Source organism: Periplaneta americana, chromosome 13 (assembly GCF_040183065.1).
Source record: "Periplaneta americana isolate PAMFEO1 chromosome 13, P.americana_PAMFEO1_priV1, whole genome shotgun sequence".
Classification (NCBI taxonomy): domain Eukaryota; kingdom Metazoa; phylum Arthropoda; class Insecta; order Blattodea; family Blattidae; genus Periplaneta; species Periplaneta americana.
The window spans coordinates 153,630,871-153,655,114 of NC_091129.1; the positions used below are offsets into that span (position 1 = coordinate 153,630,871).

The following is a 24,244-nucleotide window of genomic DNA, read 5'->3' on the forward strand; positions in this document are numbered from 1 at the left end:
CCGCTCCGAAGGAGCGCGCGCGCTCGTTGAGCGCTGTTTGTGCAGGTATGCTTTAGATTATTGCCTGTGAATTCAGAATTCATAAAAATAAATTTTATTCATCATTAGACTGTGAAAGTTAGTATTAATTCGCGTTGATTTGGAACTTGCATTCATTAAACAAGTTTCATAACCCGTGATTTCTATGTCCTAATTTTAAGTGTGGTAAAAGTATTTTATAAAGTGAAACATACCTCGAAATACTGCATAAATCACATAAACAATTTTCGTTAAGTTTGTGATTAATTAACTTCAAATTTTACTACATAGAGCTTACGAGTGTTCTTTAGATTGCAAAATAGATGACGATATGAACTGGGCCCCTGAAATCTGTAGTGCTCCATGTGATTCTATTAACTGGTTGGCTAAAAGGATCCCGTCATATGGCTTTTCCAGTTCCAATGATATGCCGGGAACCTAGGGATCATTGAAAAGACTGTTATTTTCTAGGACCCAGAACAGAAGATTACAGAGAACTTGTCAGAGAGCTGATTCAGAATTATAACGTTTGGGGTGTCACATCTCTCAAAATAATTTCTTGGATTCTCATCTATTTTTTCTTTCCTCAAAACTTTCGGTAGTGAGCGACGAACATGGGGAGGGTTTTCATCAGGATTTTTCTGAAATGGAAAGGCGCTACCAGGAGAAATGGAGCCCAAAATATATTCTGTCAGACTACTGCTGGACACTCAAGAAATGTTTCTCGAGCGAAGTATAGCATAAAATCTATTTCATACACTTTTTAGGTAAATAAATATGATTTTAGGTAAAATGTTACAAGGTATAAATACTAGAAAAGTCTACATTTTATATTTACTCAGAAATCCTAGGTGATAGAAAAAAAACAGATCTGAATTCAGCACGAAAAATGCTACATTCTTTATATTTTAACAAAAAAATATGTTTAATTTTGTTGACTAGTGATTATTATTATTTATTGCTAGATTAATATTTTTTATTACAAAAACAGTCCCCCATTGAGGGTAGCCCTTACGGACTCAGTATATCCTCAAAAAAATTACAAATATAAACATAGATATTAAATTTAAAAAAAAGGAAGCAGAGAAAAGGGCATGAAAAATTACAATAGCTATTAATATGGCACCAAGTGATTAATTAGGATTTGGCAGGATTTTTTAACACAATTGTCACAGTGTCTTCCCTCAGGGAAGTTGGAGAGCAAACTGCCGTCGAAATTCTTCATAATAGTTATATAGAAAAGTATACATCTATGACAAATGGCATCTTCTAGAAAGCAAAAGAAAATTGCCCTTTTTAGAGCAAAAGAGCAAAAAAGGTATTTCAATATCCTATGGTGGAATGTATTAAATCTACCCAACCCAAAAATGACAAACATAAAAACGGTCTTACTAATATTTTTACCAGTAAAGCAACATTTAATTTTATTTATTTATTTATTTATTTATTTATTTAACCTGGTAGAGATAAGGCCATCAGGCCTTCTCTTCCCCTCTACCAGGGGATTACAACTACAATAATAAGAATACAATCACAATTATAATTACAATTAATATTAAATTTACAGATACAATAAAAATCAAAGTACTAAAAGATTATCTGATTAATAAAAGCTAGACAGTTTATTGTAAAAGTTAAGAAGAGAGAAGCATTTCTTTTATTGATTAAGTAAAAATTAAACCTACTCTACGCAGTAAGAAAATGCTTAATAAGTTTGCATTTGAACAATACTAAATTCCGACAGTCTCTGATGTCACTGGGTAGGGTATTCCACAAGCGCGAGAGCGAGATTGTGTATGATGATGATGAATACGATGATGTCTTATGTGTTGGTATGGCTAATATGCGGCTATTTTGCGTGCGTGTGAAGAGATTATGATATGATGACAGGTAACTGAAACGGGAGGCAAGGTAGGTAGGTGTAGAAGTGTGAAGGACTTGGAAAAGGAGAACAAGAGAATGAAAATTTTTACGTTCGTTAAGCCGTAGCCAGTTTAGAGTTTGGAAGGATGGGGTAATGTGGTCAGCGTTACGGACATCGCAGATGAAGCGAACACAAGAATTTAATGTGACTGACTTCAAATTATTGACCATCTTAGGCCCAATTGTATAAAACTCCCTGACTAAAGATCAACTTTGATCGAAGATCGAAAAGTGAACCGAGTTCAGACACTTCTTCTATTGTATAAACTTTTCTGCGATCAAATTGCCTTGGTTCAAATGCAATCTAAGTTCACGTGAAAAGGATTTGGCAACATAGCACAAACAGGTGAAATACGTGATGCGCGGACAGGTTTGTTCAGTGTTGCCAATCTAGCGACTTTAACTCTTTTTCAACAACAATTTCTTTTAACTTTTATATTGCTTAAATAGGGATTTAGTGACCTTTTTAGCACCCCATAGTGACAAAATTTAATCTTTCTTTGTTGATAATGAGAAATCTAGCGACTTTACAACTACTTTTTGGCGACTTTCCGTACACTCTGTTGGAGACACTGGTTTTTTGTGCAATGTAAATAATGGTGGACAATAAGTAGAAGGTTGATTGTTCTCCGAGTTGTTATCATGTTATGGTGTTTGATACTGCTAAACATAATAAAACTTTATAAAACGACAATTTTCGTTTAGTAATACATTTAATTGAAAATTTATGAATGTACCTATCATATCCATTAATAATTAATGGTTGTTATAAACATAATGTAATTATAAGTTATGTTATTTGATACTGCTGAACACGATAGAGCCTTATATAATATAAGATTGTTTGTGTATTAAGGCAAGAAATTGAAAGAAATATATATATATATATATATATATATATATATATATATATAAATGCACCTATCATATCTATTAATATTAATAATAATGGATATTTTATTTGCCTAATCTGTCACTAGTATATTTCAAACAGAAAAGAAATAACTGAACTTGGATCATCTAACTTAATCGGAGAAATTTCTTCAGTCAAAGTTGACTTTAGTTTGAAACAAATTAATCTCAGATTAGACTTTTTACAACACAAAATTCCAAGTTCAGCTGAAACAAGGATCAATTTAACCTCTGATCTAAGATAAAATGGTTTATACAATCGGGCCTTAGACAATGAACTGTTGTTTTCCAGATACGGACGAGTTGAGCAGCGGGGAGTACGGCGATGTTGTGATCCAGAGGACGAGAGCGGAAGACGGGAGCGAGGCGAAGGAGTCCTCCGCCCACTCGGCCAGCATCCACGCCGAGATCCAGCGCAACTACGAGGAGCTGCAGCAGAAGTTGAGCCACGAGTTCCACAAGAAGCTGCACGAGTGGGAGCGGATAAAGGCGGCTTCAGCCGGCTCGGCCGCGGGGGGTGACGACCACGACAAGGGCTTCCGCCGCAAGATGGAGGAGTGGGAGCGCATGAAGCATCCCCAGCAGGGCGCCAAGCACCGCGACTCAGCGGCCTTCCAGACGCTTGACGAGGACAACCTGTCGCCTGACTTCCGCAAGAAACTCCAGGTAACGTCCGCGCGAAGCAACAATGACGTGAGGAATAATGGACGCTGAGATTGTATAAAATGCGTATACAGTAAAACCTGTCTAAAGTGGAACCTGGATAAACCGGAATACCTGCCTAAAGCGGAATCTGAATAAACCGGAATACCTGCCTAAAGCGGAACCTGACTAAACCGGATAACTAGCCTTAAATGTGATTTTCCTCTGGTCTTCTGAAATTGTAAGGCATTTTACACAGTTTAAAAATGAAATCAATCTAACAAAAAAATGAAATTATATTGTCAGTCCCGCTAGGCAAAATTCATTGACTGGAACGGAATTCCTACCAATATTATCCAATAAAATTAAAATAATAAACTGTAGAAATGGTAGACAAGAAATTGTATCACTCGCTAGTTTTCTGAACAGGTTGTTGAGTGTGACGAAGTCCTTGTTCTGTGGCGCTGATACTGTATTGATGACCTTGAATCACTCATCTATTTCACTACAACTTCAAGAAACTCCCGGTAAGGTCCACGCAAAGCAACAATGACGTGAGGAATAATGGACACTGAGAATGTATAACATGCATATACAGTGAAACGTGCCTAAAGTGGAACCTGGATAAACCGGAAAACCTGTCTAAAGCGGAACCTGAATAAACCGGAAAACCTTTCTAAAGCGGAACCTGAATAAACCGGAAAATAGCCTTAAACGTAATTTTTCTCTGGTCTTCTGAAATTGTAAGGCATTTTACATGGTTTAAAAAGGAAATCAATCTAACGAGGAAACGAAACGAAATTGTCAGTCCCACTAGACAAAATTAATTGACTAGAACGAAATTCCTACCAATGCTATCAAATAAAATTAAAGTAAAAAACTGTAGAAATGGCAGACAAGAAATTGTATCACTCGCTAGCTTTCTGAACAGGCTGTTGAGTGTGATGAAGTCCTTGTTCTGTGGCGCTGATATTGTATTGATAACCTTGAGTCACTCATCTATCTCACTACAACTTCAGTCCGTTAGTGTAGTTATGCTGTGAGTGTTACAGTATCTTTCAGGTTGCTAGTGACAATGGCAGGAGAGAAACATAGAACTTTTATCCTGAATGAAAATTTTCGACGAAATTATGGAACAATAGATCAACCGACAATTTGGAAAAAAAAAAAAAAAGATATTCGTAGGCCTATAAATCTGTTGTTGGCTGAATCATTTAACTCAGCAAAAAATCAAGAATGCGATATTTGCACTCTGCTGCCATTTATAAGCAAAATTTCTTTATCGAATAAAATTAATTTATTTTTCTTTGCAATATTGAATACTCTGCTGTTCTGTTATTAAAAATCGGTTAGTCTTTTACTTATTATTATTATTATTATTATTATTATTATTATTATTATTATTATTATTATTATTAGTGCTATTTTTTGTTATAGTATGAATTAGCGTCTAGCATTACAGGCGCTATGTTCGATTCAAGTTTGTCGAGTTGGTGAAGTTCAATATTCGACAATATTCGCTCTGCAGAAAAAGGCCTGCCATGTTTGTTCGGTCTTGTTATGAAAATATTGGCTGTATTTCACTCCCACCTCTTCATATTTTAACATCTTAAGAATTTTAGTGGACATCTTACGATTAGTTTCTCATACAGAATAAGACAACTTTGGCAATATCTTGGTTGCCTCTCTCACGTTCGAAGAATGTAGTAGGACACTAGTATGGATGTTACACTACTTCTTCCATAAAATGTTTAATAATTAATATTCAGGTTTACTTCAATGGTCAATATCTCAAAAACAGGTTTTTGTTAGTTGGTCTTCTATTGCATAATTCCGCCCAATTAAGCTCTTATAAGCTAATGATAGTTGGCGTTGTATGCAATGGAGGAGAAAAGGAACTCTCCACCCTATCCCATTATCTCCTGGCCTAGTTGCCTCATAAGTCGTGACATGTTGGTATCACTTGTGAGGTTCAAACCTGTCGTCGGACAGTTGACTAAACAACAACAACAGCAACAACAACAATAACAACAACAAGCTAGTGATATTCAGAATCAATCTATTCTTCAATTGGAGGAATTTGCATTAACCGCTGATAATAGATACCGAACTACTATTATGTCTTAAATCAACAAAAAGTTTAATTGAGAAGGATTTAGTATTCGGAAAAGTTATGAAGCAAAAAAAAAAAAAGTTGAACTTTTGAAAAAAATAATTCTGTATAGTTTTACAGCACTGGAGTGCTTTTGACTTTTCAGTAAACAGCTGTTTTCATATTGTAATGTGTTGTATGCTGTGTTGTATACCTGTTTATTTATTATTAAATAAATAAATAAATAAATGAATAAATGAATGAACGAATGAACGAATGACCGAATGAACGAACGAACGAACAAACAAACAAACAATTAAACAAAGAAATAAATAAACAAATAAATAAATAAAAAAGTAAATAAATAAATAAACAAACAAAGAAGTAAACAAATAAACAAATAAATAAACAAGTAAATAAATATATAAAAATAAACAAAGAAATAAATAAACAAGTACGCAACTAAATAAATAAACAAATAAACAAACAAACAAATAAATAAATAAATTAGTAAGTAATTAAGTAAGTAAATAAGTAAATAAATAAATAAGTAAATAAATGAATGAATGAATGAATGAATGAATGAGTGAATCAATCAATCAATCAACCAATCAATCAATCAATCAATCAATTACTCTGGAGCATCAAACCCAGAAATTTTTTGGCCACAATCACAATTTTCCTCCAAGCTTCACTATCTTCTTCCATGGTCCTATATCCTCTTATTCGTTCCAGATTCCTTTACACCTGGTCATTCCAGCGGAATCTGGGTTTTCCCAAAGGTATCGTTCCTTCTGGTAGTTCTTCCCAAGCAACTTTTATCACTGACTTTTTCTCTTCTAATTATTTATCATGTCCTAATCAGCCCAGTCTATTTTTTAATGATAGGTTTCCAAAATCAAAATGTTCAATGTGTGTACTGAAATAACAGCACTGAGATATAAAAATCAGCCAACCTTGCATAAAAACGAAACCTCCCTGAAAAAAAATTATTTCTGGTCCCAAGCACTTCCGGTTTAGAAAGGTTTTACTGTAGGGTAAACTAGGGTCTGTTGGACAGTCGGGCATGTTGGACACTCTGTACTTTAACGTGTTACCTCGCCACTTGTGGGCACCACATTCTGCTAAAAGTCAATGACGGAAGTAGCCACGAGTGTCCAACATGCCCGACTGTCCAACAGACCCTAGTCTACCCTATATAAAATAGGATTCTACCTATGTCTTTGGAAAGCACAGCAATAGCCGGTGCTACCTCGCAGCTCTGTGTTGTTCACTGTTTGCAGGAGTGGCAGAGGATCAAGAAGTCCCTGCCCGCGGGCTCGACGCCGCAGTCCTCGGCGGAGTCATACGCGGTGCCACCCCACTTCAAGAAGAAGATCGCGGAGTGGCAGCTGTGGCGCTCGGGCAGCGGCAAGAGCGACGGCCAGCACCGCGGGGAGGACCACGCGGAGTGGGAGCGCGCCAAGGCGGCGTCGTCCAGCCCCAGCCCGGAGACCGTGACGGCGCAGGACGGAGCCAAGACGCCCAGCCCCGGCATCGCCCGCAAGAACTCCACAGGTTGGCGGAAACAGTTCTGTGCGTTACTACTAGATTTCAAAAAGGCGTATGACTCGGTTAAGAGAGAAGTTTTATATAATACTCTTATTGAATTTGGTATTCCCAAGAAACTAGTTCGATTAATTAAAATGTGTGTCAGTGAAACTTACAGCAGAGTTCGTATAGGTCAGTTTCTATCTGATGCTTTTCCAATTCACTGCGGGCTAAAGCAAGGAGATGCACTATCACCTTTACTTTTTAACTTCGCTCTAGAATATGCCATTAGGAAAGTTCAGGATAACAGAGAGGGTTTGGAATTGAACGGGTTACATCAGCTGCTTGTCTATGCGGATGACGTGAATATGTTAGGAGAAAATCCACAAACGATTGGGGAAAACACGGAAATTTTACTTGAAGCAAGTAAAGCGATCGGTTTGGAAGTAAATCCCGAAAAGACAAAGTATATGATTATATCTCGTGACCAGAATATTGTACGAAATGGAAATATAAAAATTGGAGATTTATCCTTCGAAGAGGTGAAAAAATTCAAATATCTTGGAGCAAGAGTAACAAATATAAATGACACTCGGGAGGAAATTAAACACAGAATAAATATAGGAAATGCCTGTTATTATTCGGTTGAGAAACTTTTGTCATCTAGTCTGCTGTCAAAAAATCTGAAAGTTAGAATTTATAAAACATTTATATTACCGGTTGTTCTTTATGGCTGTGAAACCTGGACTCTCACTTTGAGAGAGGAACAGAGATTGAGGGTTTTTGAGAATAAGGTTCTTAGGAAAATACGAGTATTTGGGGCTAAGAGGGATGAAGTTACAGGAGAATGGAGAAAGTTACACAACGCAGAACTGCACGCATTGCATCCTTCACCTGACATAATTAGGAACATTAAATCCAGACGTATGAGATGGGCAGGGCATGTAGCATGTATGGGCGAATCCAGAAATGCATATACAGTGTTAGTTGTGGGGCCGGAGTGAAAAATACCTTTAGGGAGACCGAGACGTAGATGGGAAGATAATATTAAAATGGATTTGAGGGAGGTGGGATATGATGGTAGAGACTGGATTAATCTTTCTCAGGATAGGGACCAATGGCGGGCTTATGTGAGGGCGCCAATGAACCTCTGGGTTCCTTCAAAACCAGTAAGTAATGAAGAACTTATATAGTAGGCTATATACAGAATGTTTCCGGGCTGGTGTTACTAACTTTCAGGGATGATGGCGAAGGGCACATGTAACAATTTGAGATAAGGAACCCTGGTCCGGAAATGACTGAGTCGAAAGTTATAAGCAGAAATAGTTGTGTGGAAATGAAACTGTATTTGTCACCACGTCCCTTCCTTCCCTTAACCTTTTGTACAGTCTTGGAAAGATATGGGCCGAATGTCTCCTACGTGGGTACTTGTACCCGATACAATCTCTGAGCTTGTCTACTATTCCCATTGGCTCATCCGTATTCGAAAATCAGGTCTGCATATTCCGCTCTCGTGTACTCCTCCATTTCACTAGGACTGATCGACTGGACACTGCAACTTGTACACATACACTGCTGTCTACAGACGTGCATATCAGGACCGACCATGTCCATTACACATTACGCTATCTGCATTGCTTTAGTGTAGTTTACTGTCCCCATCCCTCAGACAGCGCACTGAATGGAATATTGTAAGTAGACAACGTAAACAACGTCAGATGAATACAGTATGTGTAAGATGTACAGTTAAATTCACATAAATGAGGTGTACAAAGGAATAAAATTATTTCATTTCCACACGACTGTTTTTGATTATAACTTTCGACTCAGTTATTTTCGGACAAGGGTTCCTCATCTCAAATTGATACATGTGCCCTTCGCCATCATCCCTGAAAGTTTGTAACACCAGCCCGGAAACACCCTGTATACAAGGTGAACAATAAGTATGGAACATTGCTAATTACTTCTTAAATGTTAATTTTACAAAGAAAAAGTGTTATACAAAAGCCGTTGGAGATAAACCATGCAATATAATATCTGTGTTCGAGTGAATGGGTAAAATTTCTACACATTCATACAGTACGTAAAATTTAATGGAAATTCGAAATATGTAAATTTTAATACAATATAATACAATTCATCGTCGCCTGGCAACCTGTATTTTTGTTATTACCAGTTGATTGTAGGATTAAAACACAGCTTATTTTGCGTAATTTCCTAAATTTAATCAATAAGGATGATTTATGTTCTCTCTTGAAGGGTATACACCATTTTAAAATAATTTAATACACAAACACAACTATTACATGAAATGCTCAATAAGTTTTTGTAGCTTTATTCTCTTCGGCTCTAATCAACAATAACAAAAATGCAGGTTGCCAAGCGACAATAGAAAAGATGCGAAAACAAATGAATGTGGTGTATAAACAATTGAATAGTCTTTCATGTTTAAGTATAAAAATATAGGTGTCATTTGAAATTTCAAATTGGGGGTGACTGGGGGTGGGGGTGAAACCTAAAATGCAATTAAACCTGGTTTCTGACTTTCCTCTCAATATTTAAATTGACGTGCTTTTTTTTTAAATTGAGTTCAATTTAAATAATTAATTATTTAAACTGAAAAGTTTGAAATGAAAGCTCTGTATATTAAACAATCTCTGATACGTGACTATCCATAATCTCATACAGCAGAAGCTATAACAGAACCTAAATAATATAAACAAGATGAATGATAGAAAAGTTTTTGAATATTTAAATACTTATATAGTCACAATCATGCCATGGTATGAAAGAAAAGTTTCACAACCTCGAGCGGGATTCGAACCTGCGACTTCCTGTACTCCGGTCAGGCGCTCTACCAACTGAGCTATCGAGTTCGTTTCACGCCAAAGGCTTGAAATTCTCCTCTCATACTGGCGACTCTGTTATGGAGTACTGTCCATAGCGTCTGATCTAGCCAGCACTGTTTATAGGTTGAAAGAAACATTGTAAATATAAACTTCATCTCACGATGTTGGATGACGTATATACGTCCGTTGATGTGACATATTAATGAATATTTAAATACTTTATAGTCACAATCATGCCATGGTATGAAAGAAAAATTTCGAATCCCGCTCGAGGTTGTGAAATTTTTCTTTCATACCATAGCATGATTGTGACTATATAAGTATTTAAATATTCATTAATATGTTACATCAACGGACGTATATACGTCATCCAACATCATAAGATCAAGTTTACAGAAAAGTTTTAATTAAGCATGATGAAATAAACATGAATCATTTTAAAAGGTACAATTATTGAAAGCTCAATGTTGGCAAACAAAGAAACAAATGCTAGGGAGATAATAAAACAAAAAAATGCTAGAGAGGTGATAAAAACGAAATGCTAGGGAGATGATAAAATTTTTAGGCTAAGTAGGATGATTGGTTGAAACACGTTGTTCCGTACCGTTTTATTGATTAAAAGTAGTATGACAGTAAAAGTGTAAAAGTCACTAGAAACATTTTACAAAGAAACTCATGTGCCAAGCTAAGTGAAATAACCCACTTTCGACTGTACAGCAGAGATCACAACAGAAAGGTCCGGCTGCACACGCCCCCACAGGGCTGCGTGCCAACTTTCAGGCCATTGTGCACAGCACGTTCGATAATTCCGCCAATCATATCGGCCGCTCAATTGGAAAGTGGCACGCTATTATTCCGGATTGGAACACTTCCCAGAATCAATTCTTCAATTTGTCAGCCATGTGTTGAATGGATTACTCAGCAGCCTGTGAGAACTTCGTTACGGATGAAAGTTTGCATTGGACGCTTTCCACTCCTGAAAATAGTCCACATTATTTCTTACTTCCTCTAGACTGATTTATCACGGGACTAAAATGAACCATGACCAACTTTAATTTTTTTGGTTTGAGTTTCCGACAACTGTTCAGCTCCGAATACACTACGGTCCGTTAGTTATTGTTCTCGACCGCTTATTTTCTACGTTTGTTCCTAAGCTACGGTTTGTTTACGACGATCATCGCCGGGCGCACATCGTTGGCGATTGTTGCCTGGAGTTGCTATCAGTTAAAATGAATGAGCACGGTTTCTGTACAGCGATGATCGCCAACGTAGGTCGTTGGACGCGACGCAGATCGCTGGAGGTTGCTTCTGAAGCAAATTCAGGACGCACATCGCCGCATACATGTTCAATAATCGATACTTAGAGAAGGACATGTAGAAATATTGTATCGAGTTATGACAGCAAAAAAAAAATGAGAATGCTATTTTTTTATTTTTTATTTTTTTTTTTATGTTTAATATTGGTCGACCAGCAAACTTGCTATACAGACCACTGTTAAATGATGGAATATCACATGCAGAATATCATGCTGAGGTTGGCTCTAAAGGCTCCTCTAATTAATTTAAATTAATTAATTGAACATTTCTGTGAATTATGTGAACAAAAATATGATGATTTTCTGTGCTAAATTATGAAGAGCCGTCAGTATCACTAAGAAGGATGTCTTGAGGGAGTTTCCTTTTAAGTCGAGATGGCTGACAAGATCTTGCTCCAATGTTATATGTCACAGCTCCAGGATCGCCAGGAAGTTTGTTGAAGAAAGATTTTGACATTGAGTGGATGTACTGTTCTAGTGGAAGAATTCCCAATTCTTGATGCAGTCGTTGATTTCTTACAAACCAGGGGGCATTTGTTGCAGTACGCAGGAACTTGTTCTGGAGAACTTGTAGGCGATGCATGTGAGTCTTATTTGCAGTCCCCCACACTGGGGCTGCATAAGTTAAAAGAGGTCGTACAAGCGAGGTGTAGAGTAGTATTGAACAGTCCAATCCAATTTGTGAACGTCTATTAACCAAAGGGTATAATTTTAGAATTCTAGAAGAGGTTAGTGTGACAATGCGAGTTATATGGGCATTCCATGTAAGTTTCGTGTCTAATAATATTCCCAAATATTTGACAGCTTCTTGACTGGAGAGCCATGTAACTTGTTCATTTAGAAGAACCAAAGGAGGTGGATTATGAATAGGCCTTAAAGAGAAGATTTTAGCTTCAGTCTTGGTAATGTTGAGTAGTAATCTCCAGTCAGAGAACCATTTAGACAGCTCCTGTAAGGATGTCTGAAGAGTGCTGATTGCAGTATTTAGGTTACTATGAGAATAAAAGAGAACTGTATCGTCTCAAATGAGAATTGACAGCGATGTACGCTGATAAAGAAACCACTTCCTGACGATCATCGGAAGCCTTTATAATCGCCGGCGATGTGCGTCCGACGATGATCGCCGTAAACAAACCGTAGCTCTACTTTGTCCCTCAGACGTCTCTGTGGTTTCATGTGGAAACCACTTAAGGGGATACTCCACTAAAAACCACAAAAGTTTTTTTCTTATCATTCTTTTTTCAACCAAATTTTGAAAGCATGTTTACTACGGTATGTAAAGAAGTAACAAAATAAAAAACTTGAACTCTTTAACGTTTTTGACTTTTGATTTTTTATTATTTTTCCAGTTTTTTTAATATTTTCAAACCCAAGTTATTAGTATACGATACCAATTTCTATGCTTCCTTTGCTTAGGTTACAGTCACAAGACGTAGAGAAATATTTCTATGTATTTATTACACTCGCTTTAACATCTTTGGTCATATCGCGAGTTAATCTTTGGTTGAAATCCGAAGGCCTGTGTACCATTGTTGAGACTGGTTCTATTGTTGTGAACTAGATGGCGACTGTGTATGTATTACTGATTTGTCATGAATATGATTTCGGTGATATTCAGGGATGTTGTGGCCCGAATTTCCTTGCATTTGCCTTACGGTTGAGGGAAAACCCTGAAAAACCTCAACCAGAAAATTCAACCCGACCGGGAATCGAATCCGAGCCCTCTGCGTAAGAGACCAGCATGCTGACCCCTACACCACAGAGGTAGTCTTGAAAATATTATTTTTTTTATAATTCATGAAAAAAATATTTATAAAATAAACTAGCAGCATTTCTTACAAAATAAATTAATAGAAACATGCAGCTACCTCATAAATACTTGCAGTAAAAATTTCATCCAGATTGATTAATATTTGGCATAAGAAAGTTGGTGTTGAATCAAGAAAAATAAACTTACGGAAAATGGATTGAAAGTAAAATCCTAGATCATATATACCCAGATTGCTCTGCGTTATAGGCTTTGACGGTAACAACTTTTGTCAGGTTTACTATGCTGCCATCTAGTTATTACATAAAGAGTCACGCCATAACTCCCATTTGAATTGCATTAGCGACTGTACTTCCATCTCGTGTTCGTTTACGGTGGGCGGGTGGCGATCCTGACGGTTGTTCTCTTCAAAGTGCAATCGATTTTAACATAGAATGAATAATCTAGCCTATTTGTGATCTGGGGTAAAATAAATAATGTAACACATACCTATTAAAATTATCGTCCGCTACATTCCTCTAGTAACTTCAGGGAGCCAACTTTAGAACAAAAAGTTACTACATTTGTAATCAGAAATTTTTAAAAAAGAATTCTTTGATGAAAAATTAATTTTGACAGCTCTTTGAAGCTCTTACAGCCTTAATTAAAAAATTTAAACATATTTTTTTAATAAGAATTGAATTAAATCCATTTTAGGTATGAAAATAAACATTCTAAGGAAGTGAAATAGCCGATATATATATATATATATATATATATATATATATATATATATATATTTTAAATGTTCATGATTTTTATTTAAGTGTCCCCTTAAATAGATACAGAATTAAATTTTGTACAGTAAATTTTGACAACAAGGATTTATTTCGTTTACTTCACTCTACCGTCGACGGCGACACAATCGTTATGCCACTCAGAACAAAACATATGCAGTATTTTTACTGTTGCCACCGGTTGTGTAGTATTTCTGACTACACTTTCAACTGCAAAGGTTATTCAACATGGAAATTCAACGCGATAAGATCCTCTCTATTTCCTTAAATAATTAACCCACTAGTTACGCAAAACAATTACCTATATTATGACATATTTTGAAGGATATTGCATATGTTGAAAGAATACATATTTTTTCCATCAATCTTCTCTTTTCATTTTTTATTTCTTTCTACATATCCCGATGCAGGACTTGAGGCTTTCCCGGCGTTGGATATGGAATAAAATTATTCTCGGGTTCTCAGCCAGGTGAGTTGTATAGTTGCTTCCAAGCTTTCGATGACTAGCTCTGCCCTGAAAAAAGATAGTATAGTTAGTATGAAAGCTTGGAAGCAACTATACAACTCACCTGGCTGAGAACTCGAGAAAGATTATTACATTTCCTGATTTCTCTATTTATTCTTTAATTACTTTCATTTTTCCTGCATTTCTTGATTTTTTTATTTCTTCTTATGTTTCTTTTTAATTTTTCTCTTCTTTCTCCATTTCTTAATTTATGGGGTAGGCCTACTGTAATTTGAAAGACAAAGTGTTTTGCAAGAATCAGCATAAGTGAGAGGAACTCCAAGCTACTATTGAGCATGAAATAGGAATTTCAGTTGATAGTGAGTGACAACAATGATTATCGCGATACCAAACTTGTATACAAGCAAAAGTACGGCACTTTCAATATCTACTGTAAGGCAGGTTTCATAATCCAATTCTGAATGAGAGGGGAAACTTTTGAAAGGTACGCGAAAACGCGTCCTCGCTTGCTTACTTACTTACTTACTGGCTTTTAAGGAACCCGGAGGTTCATTGCCGCCCTCACATAAGCCCGCCATTGGTCCCTATCCTGAGCAAGATTAAGCCATTCTCTATCATCATATCCCACCTCCCTCAAATCCATTTTAACATTATCTTCCCATCTACGTCTCGGCCTCCCTAAAGGTCTTTTTCCCTCCGGCCTCCCAACTAACACTCTATATGCATTTCTGGATTCGCCCATACGTGCTACATGCCTTGCCCATCTCAAGCGTCTGGATTTAATGTTCCTAATTATGTCAGGTGAAGAATACAATGAGTGCAGTTCTGTGTTGTGTAACTTTCTCCATTCTCCTGTAACTTCATCCCTCTTAGCCCCAAATATTTTCCTAAGCACCTTATTCTCAAACAACCTTAACCTATGTTCCTCTCTCAAAGTGAGAGTCCAAGTTTCACAACCATAAAGAACAAAAGCTTCTCAACCGAATAATAACACGCATTTCCCATATTTATTCTGTGTTTAATTTCCTCCCTAGTATCATTTATATTTGTTACTGTTGCTCCAAGATATTTGAACTTCTCCACCTCTTCAAAAGATAAATTTCCAATTTTTATATTTCCATTTCATACAATATTGTCGTCACGAGACATAATCATATACTTTGTCGTTTCGGGATTTACTTCCAAACCTATGTGTTTACTTGCTTCCAGTAAAATTTCCGTGTTTTCCTTAATCGTTTGTGGATTTTCTCCTAACATATTCACGTCATCCGCATAGACAGGCAGCTGATGTAACCCGTTCAATTCCAAACCCTCTCTGTTATCCTGGACTTTCCTAATGGCATACTCTAGAGCAAAGTTAAAAAGTAAAGGTGATAGTGCATCTCCTTGCTTTAGCCCGCAGTGCATTGGAAACGCATCTGACAGAAACTGACCTATACGAACTCTGCTGTATGTTTCACTGAGACACATTTTAATTAACCGAACTAGTTACTTGGGAATAAAAAAAACTGAATATGTGGGCTCCAAGCCTGTTGGTCATTTGTCTCACTCCGAGATTCGCTGCTCCATTGAAGGAACTCTAGAAAATTTTGAAGGGGAAAAGCCGAAAATGGACGTAACTCAATAGCTACCACTTAAAGGGGTGGGGAGGGGGTGCAGTGGAGAAACCGACTGTAGGATCGGAAGAAGAAGCGCCGGAAGGTGATAATCTACAGTTGTAGGCAGCATTTTTCCAGGCTAATGCTCGATCTGTCGCTCTGGAGCCAGATGTCGAGCTACGTCAGTCATATAATATCAAGAACCCTTTATTTCTAAGACTGCAGTAGTGTCCGCGCAACTTATCTAGGCACCCGGGTTCCCTAGTGCTCTCTCGCTGCCCCGTGGCTGTCTGCTGGCTTCTGACCGTCGCTGCAGCAGTTGTACGTACAGTTACAAAAACATCATTCGGTATTTAATTTCAGTGCATTCTATTGGATATGGTAGGTGAAAGTATATGGTTTCACAAAATAACAAACATAAATAAATTACATTTTTCTTCTTCTATGTGCAATACAGTATGATTACAACCCCAATTACTAATAGACGGTAATTATACATAGTACAGACGTGGACATATTATTAACAAAATTGACGATTTTTATGATAATTCTGTTTACAAAATTTGACTTTTCAGTTTAGACTACAGTTGAAAATGTCGCATATTTACATCATTACAGAAGACAGAAATATGCAAAAATGTCAACTGTAGTTTAAATTGAAGAGTCAAGTTTTGTAAAAATATATAATCAAAATCTTCAATTTTGCTAATAATTTGTAAATTAGCAAAAATGTCAACTGCATTGAAGAGTCAAATTTTGTAAAAATATAAAACAAAAATCTTCAGTTTTGCTAATAATTTGGAAATATCCAAAATGTCAACTGTAGTCCAAATTGAAGAATCGAATTTTGTAAAAATATACAATAAAAACCTTCAGTTTTGCTAATAATTTGTAAATATGCAAAAATATCAAATGTAGTCCAAATTAAAGAGTTAAATTTTGAAAAATGTACAATACAAATCTTCAATTTTGCTAATAATTTGGAAATACACAGAAATGTCAACTGTAGTCTAAATTGAAGAATCATATTTTGTAAAAATGTATAATAAAAATCTTCAATTATGCTAATAATTTGTCCACGTCTGTATTTAAAGGGTGTAAATGATATGTTGTTATTGAAGTGTTGTATCATTGAAGAAGTATGTTGTGTCAGTGAAGTGTGTTGTATCAGTGAAGAAGTATGTCGTGTCAGTGAAGTGTGCTGTGTAAGTGAAACGTGTTCCTGTCAGTGAAGCTTTATAGTTTATAGTGGCAGTGCATAGTATTTGAACAGTGAAATGTTTTTGAAGTGTTAGTGAAATCAGGATAGAATCAGTGAAATGTATCGTAGTTCCAGTGCAGTGAGTGAGTTGACAGCGAAATGAGTGTAATTTGAAAGGTACTTGTGCAGATATGAACATATCATACTCGTGGGTTTTAGTTCGTTCTTAGTTTTAAGATACAAATTAGATTTATTTCAAATGTTATTTTAAGTGATCGTTTCATTTAATTTAGTATATTCCCTGTTATTATTATTATTATTATTATTATTATTATTATTATTATTATTAGTATTAATTATTAGTATTATTATTATTAATTGTATTTTTAATTAATAAGTTTATTGTTGTCATTATTGAGTGTAATTAGTTACCACTGCCACCGGGTATATACCCACTGCAGTGTGAATGAATACATACAATTATTACAATATTCGTATCTGGCAGTGAGCTACTGATGGTAAGCGATGCATGAAGTCTTTCAACTGGAAGCACAGGTCTGTGTTGTTGGGTTTCCAAAAAGTTCACTTTCACATACAGTCATTATCAATATTCTTCTTCTTCTTCCTCCTCTTCCCTTCTCCATTATCATCATCATCATCGTCATCATCATCATCATCATCATCATCATCATCATCATAGTCATCACTGCTGGTGTCGTCTAGACGTATTATAAAATCCGTAAATTATTAGGGAAAACACTTGAAGCAAGTAAAGAGATAGCCTAAGTTTCCAAATAAATCCCGAAAAGACAAAGTATATGATTATGTACAAGTATACTGTTCCACTGTTCACATCTTCCACCTCCCGAACAGAATCAATGCCGATATGTCTCGTCTTGTATGACTCAACTTGCAGGTCATTCCAAGGGGGGAAGCAAGAAGGGCGCCGGAAGCGGGAAGGCTGCGGGAGGTTCGCCCGCTGCAGACGGCCCCGGTCCAGGAGGCAAGGAGAAATACGAGGGGGGCGGAGCGTCCGGTGCCAAGGGCGGAGGGAAAGTCCACCAGAAGGGCAAGAGCCAGAAGGAGAAGGAGCTTCAGTGGCTGGAGAAGGAGCTGCACAAGATCGAGAGAGAGAAGCAGAGACTGGAGAGGGAGCGGGAGAAGTATCTGGAGAGAGAAGCGAGGTACACCTTATTTTATTTCAAGGAGTGCAGTTCGGTGGCTCCTTTGAACACCCACTTACAGATTTATGACTTCCTACACAAACACCTCTGACAATTGCATCCTGTCCCCTAGTCCCAACATTGCACAGTTGTCACAATCCTGATGACCTTCGAAATTATGCAGTGAAACTGACGGGATTCTTGGAATTCGGAAAAGATGCGGCAACTCTGCCTCCACGTGGATTTGACGGGCACCTGTCAATTCTTCTGAACGAGGGTTGTGATTGGTTACTAACAAGAGAAGACAAGATTTCCGTCATAGTAAGGAAGACATTTATTTATGACAACCAATTAGTAGGGGGCAGTAGAAGGTCTGTCGGCAAAGTCCTTTCTATGAAACTGCACTCCATGAAAAAAAATAGAGTATACACTCTGTGAACTGAAGTCTAGTTCACACTATAGCAGTTAGCACTTTGTAGCCCCTTTCTCGCCATTATAACATTATGTTTTCTGTATTACTTCAACATAGGTCCGTTTCACACTGAAAACCACCCTTCCCTGTCAGTTTCAACTGTATTTTGCACAAATTACTTGATATGATTGATATGAATTATTTAATTAAATACTGAACTGTCATCTATAGCAATATCTCTACCTTTCTCAACTGCTAGCGCGTTGGTTTTCCATCCAGACGGTCCGGGTTCGATCTCCGGCCAGGCCATCATGAAATTTGTGGTGAACAAAGGAGATGTTGCAGAGAGTTTTCCTTGAGGTACTCCCGTTTCCCTTTATCATTCCACAAACACTGTCCAACTCCCATTGTTTGATCTATAGTTTGAAGGGCCCAGGAGAAAAACACGTTTAGTTCAAATTTTGTCATTTTCATATTTTAATTGAATCTGGCAGTTTAAAAGTTAAGATCTTTAAGATTACCTAATCTTACAGAGCAAAACCTTGCTTGGTTCCACATTATAAGCATATCAAGGAAAGGTTAACACTGGAAGAAGTTGTCATTCTGCAAATCTGTAAACACTCTCCTGAAAAATTTTGACTAAACATGTTTTTCCCTTGAACCCTTCATTTGCAATAGCAAAAACAAGCTGGAGTAAAGTCTTGGAGATAGTACTGTTGTATTATAGGTTATGCTACTTGAAAGTACTGTTATATTATAGGTTATGCTACTTGAAAGTGCGGTTATATTATAGGTTATGCTACTTGAAAGTACTGTTATATTATAGGTTATGCTACTTGAAAGTGCGGTTATATTATAGGTTATGCTACTTGAAAGTGCGGTTATATTATAGGTTATGCTACTTGAAAGTGCGGTTATATTATAGGTTATGCTACTTGAAAGTACTGTTATATTATAGGTTATGCTACTTGAAAGTACTGTTATATTATAGGTTATGCTACTTGAAAGTGCGGTTATATTATAGGTTATGCTACTTGAAAGTACTGTTATATTATAGGTTATGCTACTTGAAAGTACTGTTATATTACAGGTTATGCTACTTGAAAGTACTGTTATATTACAGGTTATGCTACTTGAAGGCACAACTGTAAAACTGATTGTTTCTTGTCAGACTGGAGAAGATGAGGCGAGCGATGGGATCCGGACAGAGGAAGCAGGAAGTCCTCATTCAGACCTCTACCGGATTCTTCCGGTTTCAAGGCATTTCCGAGAAATTCACCCGGAGGCTCTACGAGTGGGAGAAAGCCCGCGGAATTGGACCTGAAGCGTCCACGTTCGCGCTTCTGGATCCCGGATACAGACCACCCGGCAATGGCGGTTCTTCCAGCCACGGTAAAGTATCTACCGGTACTCTTTATAGAAGACAATCCCGCATGATAGCGAGCGGGGAGCTAAGGGGGAATGAAACTGGATTTTGGGTGATTTTTTAATAAGTATTTGTTATTTTTTTATTTTATATTTCTTATTTTTCCCGTTTATTATTTGGTTTTCCCTCTTTAAAATGCTATATCACGCGTAATTGAAGAGCGGGAGTATTTCAACAAAATATTTGAACACAAGCTCTAGGCATAAGGCTTTTAACCTTCTCAATCCTGAAACATTTTTTGTTTTATTTTTAAAGTATAATATATTGGCATCCGACAAAGAAAACGCAGTGCGCAGATACCAACGGGCATGACTGTCTCGCGCAGATGACGTATGCTCCAGTTCCCAGCATGCTGTCACGCCTACTGCAGGGGGGGGGTAAGAGGGGTATAGCATGCGCCCCGAGAGGAGTCCGAGCTGAGTTTTCCTTGTAGGATCCCTATAGTTCTACACTTAAAAAAGTCACTTACATGAGGAAAAATGTTAGAAAAATTCTGCAGGCTACAGTTAGGGTACAAATGCAAGTGTATTACACTATACTTCGGATCTCTGCACATACATCTTATATCATAATCATGTATGCAGTATTGTATAGTATGCTGTACTCTCAGGACTCAGGAAGTTATAGCGGTAGAGCATAATAAAGTGAAAAAAGTGAAAGCATGGCATAGGGAGTGTGTGGAAATTCCGAATTAAGTCCAGTCCTGGTCAAAAATGAAGTGCTCGGGCGTAAAATCTTTCTTACCTTTCTTCCCACCATAATCTGAACACACGCTCTCGTCATGAAACAATACTACGAGTAACAATACTATCCCATCGCACCTCCTCATATTCATCCTCTTTCACAATAGCCTTGCCAAGACTCTGGAATTCGCTATCTGCTAGCATCAGGGACTGTCGAAATAAAATTGAATTCAAACGCAAACTTACTAGGCACTTGGTCAGTAATTGGTTTCTTGTAAATAGTTTCCTTAATCTATCACAAAATATTTCAATATCCGTTAATTTCCTCACTATACAATTTTGTTATTCTAAGTTTAATTTGTAATTCAGTAAATATAAAATATTCTTGTTTTTCTATGACAAATTATCTAGCTTTCATTAGTCAGGTAATCTTTTCGTATATTTTTTTAATTTTTATTGTAATTGCAAATTTAATACTAATTGTAATTTTATTCTTCATATTATAGTTGGAATCTCCTGGTAGAGGGGCAGAGAAGGCCTGACGGCCTTATCTCTACCAGGTTAAATAAATACTAATACTAATACTACTAAAACATGATAAGAAACGTTTTAGTGTTTTGTAGTTATTAGGTACGGTAGGTAAACGTATTTTATACATGCAACAGGAAAGTAAAATCTGTATACTTTTTCCATCTGTTGAAATTATGCAAAACTAACTAGTCCATTAGACGCAGAATGTAAGATACCATATTATACGTTACACATCTCATTTTTGACGAAAATGTCAGTTACCATGTTTTACGTCCGAGCAAAACTAACTAGTGCATTAAACGCAGAATGTAAGATGCCATATTATAAGCTACACATCTCATTTTTAACCAAAATGTCAGTTACCATGTTTTACGTCCAAGCAAAACTAACTAGTTCATTAAACGCAGAATTTAAGATACCATATTCCCCTACACATCTCATTTTTGACCAAAATGCCAGTTACCATGTTTACGTCAGAGTTCCTCAAATGTTTACTGTCAGTTTAAAAAAGTTTCATTTCTCAGCTTCTTTGAGAGATGCTCTAGTGAAATCGAGTCTTGCTATTAAGTGACAAATGACATCTAATTTTAATTAACATGAATTAACAATTGAAAGTTCCACTACAAGAAGGAGCTATGACACAAAATGAATAAAAATGAAATTTCATGTGTTTTAGGCAGCTTCTAACTTCTGATGTTCTTTCCCTAATCTATAAGTCTATAGATACGGCACTGCACAAGGCAGCTCTAGAGCGCTCTAATTCCAGAATACGACCCTTTTCGTAAAAGTCTCATTTTTCATTCATAATCGTTCTTGTGGCATAGCTCACTCTTGCAGTGGACCCCTTAATTATATCAATGGAGAGAGAGCAACAATGTGGTTTTATTTAAATCAGTTATGAGTGAAAAATCTTGTTTCAAACTGACTGTCGGTAAGTCTTGTAGTTTCTAACTGGATGAAGTAAAATACTATATTCACAAAATAAAGCTCTATGTTATGAGTCTAGGGCTCGGAATTTTAGGTGCTAAAAGTTAATATTGTTCCTCGGTATAGTTTATAAAATAGAAGCAATGCCCCCACTTCTTTGACGTATCATTCTTGTCACTCAGTATGTTCCTTTTGGTACCGTTGAAGGTCTCTAATCCTCTTAACTACTACTTTACAAATTAACGCACGGTTTACAGGATTCATTACCCAGTCCTTGTGACTTGTTGTCTATTATTGCTTATCGGACTCCTGTGAACTAGGCTTAAAACACTCCTCACGGGCAGCACATCTATTCATCTACACTCAGTGTCATTCTTAACTTTTAGCACCTAAAATTCCGGACTCTAGTTATGACAGATTTTTAACAAGTGATTTAGGCTCCCCAAAACCAGAAGTTATAGTTCAGTTTTTATCTCTTGATTATTACATTTTAAAAAATATTTTCTCTTTTGTGCCTCACCTGGTCCTAAGGTCAAAAGCCGCCACTGATCCTCTTTCTACAAATGTAAGAATAATTCCCCAGCTCCAGCAACATTGAACATCGCCGTCTGCTGAATTCTTCAACAGTTATGGATATGAGACTCAAGAGTTTCATCGATAAGAACTATGTAAAGTCGATCAGAGATAGCCTATAATCTGATATATACCCGAATTTACAGGAGGGTGCTCTGACAATGTGGACGGCAACTTACTAGCGAGGTCAAAATCTGCGAGCAGTGTTACCAACCTCGGCACGGGAGTGACGAATGTTGGAACGTCGAGTTTGTCCCTGAACGACGTGGAGGTACTCGAACAAGCAGAGGCAACGGCTCTGGAAGGTAATTTTGTTATTTCTAACTCTCTGAAATGCGTAGCTGCACCGTGTCAAATTGGATAAAAAAAATCTTCTGTAACTTAATTTTGGATCTGTTTTTATTACAATTTTTTACTTATTTCGGTGAAGACTATCTACCATGGAAGTCTGTAAGGTTTTTGGACACTTTGTTGGAAGAGTTTAAATATTTTTTTATCCAATGCCACCAGGTTGTCTTCCAACATTTCTGGTCTTCTCTCCTGGCTGTGGCTTAGTTGTAACCCACTTCTGAGGTTGGGGCGCCTGGAAGGAGGAGTTACATTACCCCGATGATATAATAGGATGATTATGATAATGTAGTGCCAGGAGAGGTCTTAAATCTAAACTTAACCTAAATTCCATGGACGAACACAGGAATAATCCCCTTTAAGGAAAAATTCCTGTGCTCTAACCGGGAATCGAACCCGGGACCTCATGAACTATAGCCAGAAGCTCTGACCACTAGACCATGAGGCTGGTCAGAGTTTAAATATAGTCAGTTTCATAACGCTTGCACCCTGTAAGAGCAAATATACTGTACTTAAATATAGGATGTTCAAAAAAGAAAGCATTCAATATTTTGAGAGGTACCAGTATTCATCAAAATAAGAAAAGAAAGTCTAATAAATATAGGTTCTAAAATTAATATTTTCCAAAACATAATTATTTCTTCATCAAGATCACAGGAGATGCTCAATGTAATTTTTTTCATTGTAACACAGTCTTCTACCCTAAGTCTTAGGAAATCACACTTTGTTACAATTATTTTGTTTACTACATTTCCGATATGATACTATACACCCAATAAGAAACAAGCAAAAAACTCACTTTAGAATATATGCTTTCCTTACAATATTTCAAAGCTTCTTTTCGTACAAAATTTAAGTTTTGGGCCCATGTTTATTTAGCTTGTTTTACTTCTTTTGATGAATACTACAACTTCTCAGCATATTGAGTGATAAGAAAAATTAAAATCATACTGAGTATGATATTTATGAACAAGTACCGGTACTCGTATCTTAGAAGACATTAATTTTAGGACCTATTTTACATGACTTTGTATTCTTATTTTGATTAATACTATCACCACTCAGAATATGAATGCTTTTCTTTTAATGG

At 36.7% G+C, this 24,244-nt stretch overlaps 1 protein-coding gene across 1 annotated transcript in view; it reads left to right on the forward strand.

The window, feature by feature from the left end:
- The window catches only part of LOC138712564 (serine-rich adhesin for platelets), a 219,829-nt gene that overhangs the window by 136,078 nt on the left and 59,507 nt on the right, over positions 1–24,244 (forward strand). The window contains exons 6-10 of the mRNA XM_069844488.1: positions 3,146–3,519; positions 6,871–7,144; positions 18,008–18,275; positions 19,838–20,058; positions 22,953–23,111. Coding sequence (XP_069700589.1) covers positions 3,146–3,519; positions 6,871–7,144; positions 18,008–18,275; positions 19,838–20,058; positions 22,953–23,111 — 1,296 coding nt within the window. The remainder of the gene's footprint in view (positions 1–3,145; positions 3,520–6,870; positions 7,145–18,007; positions 18,276–19,837; positions 20,059–22,952; positions 23,112–24,244) is intronic.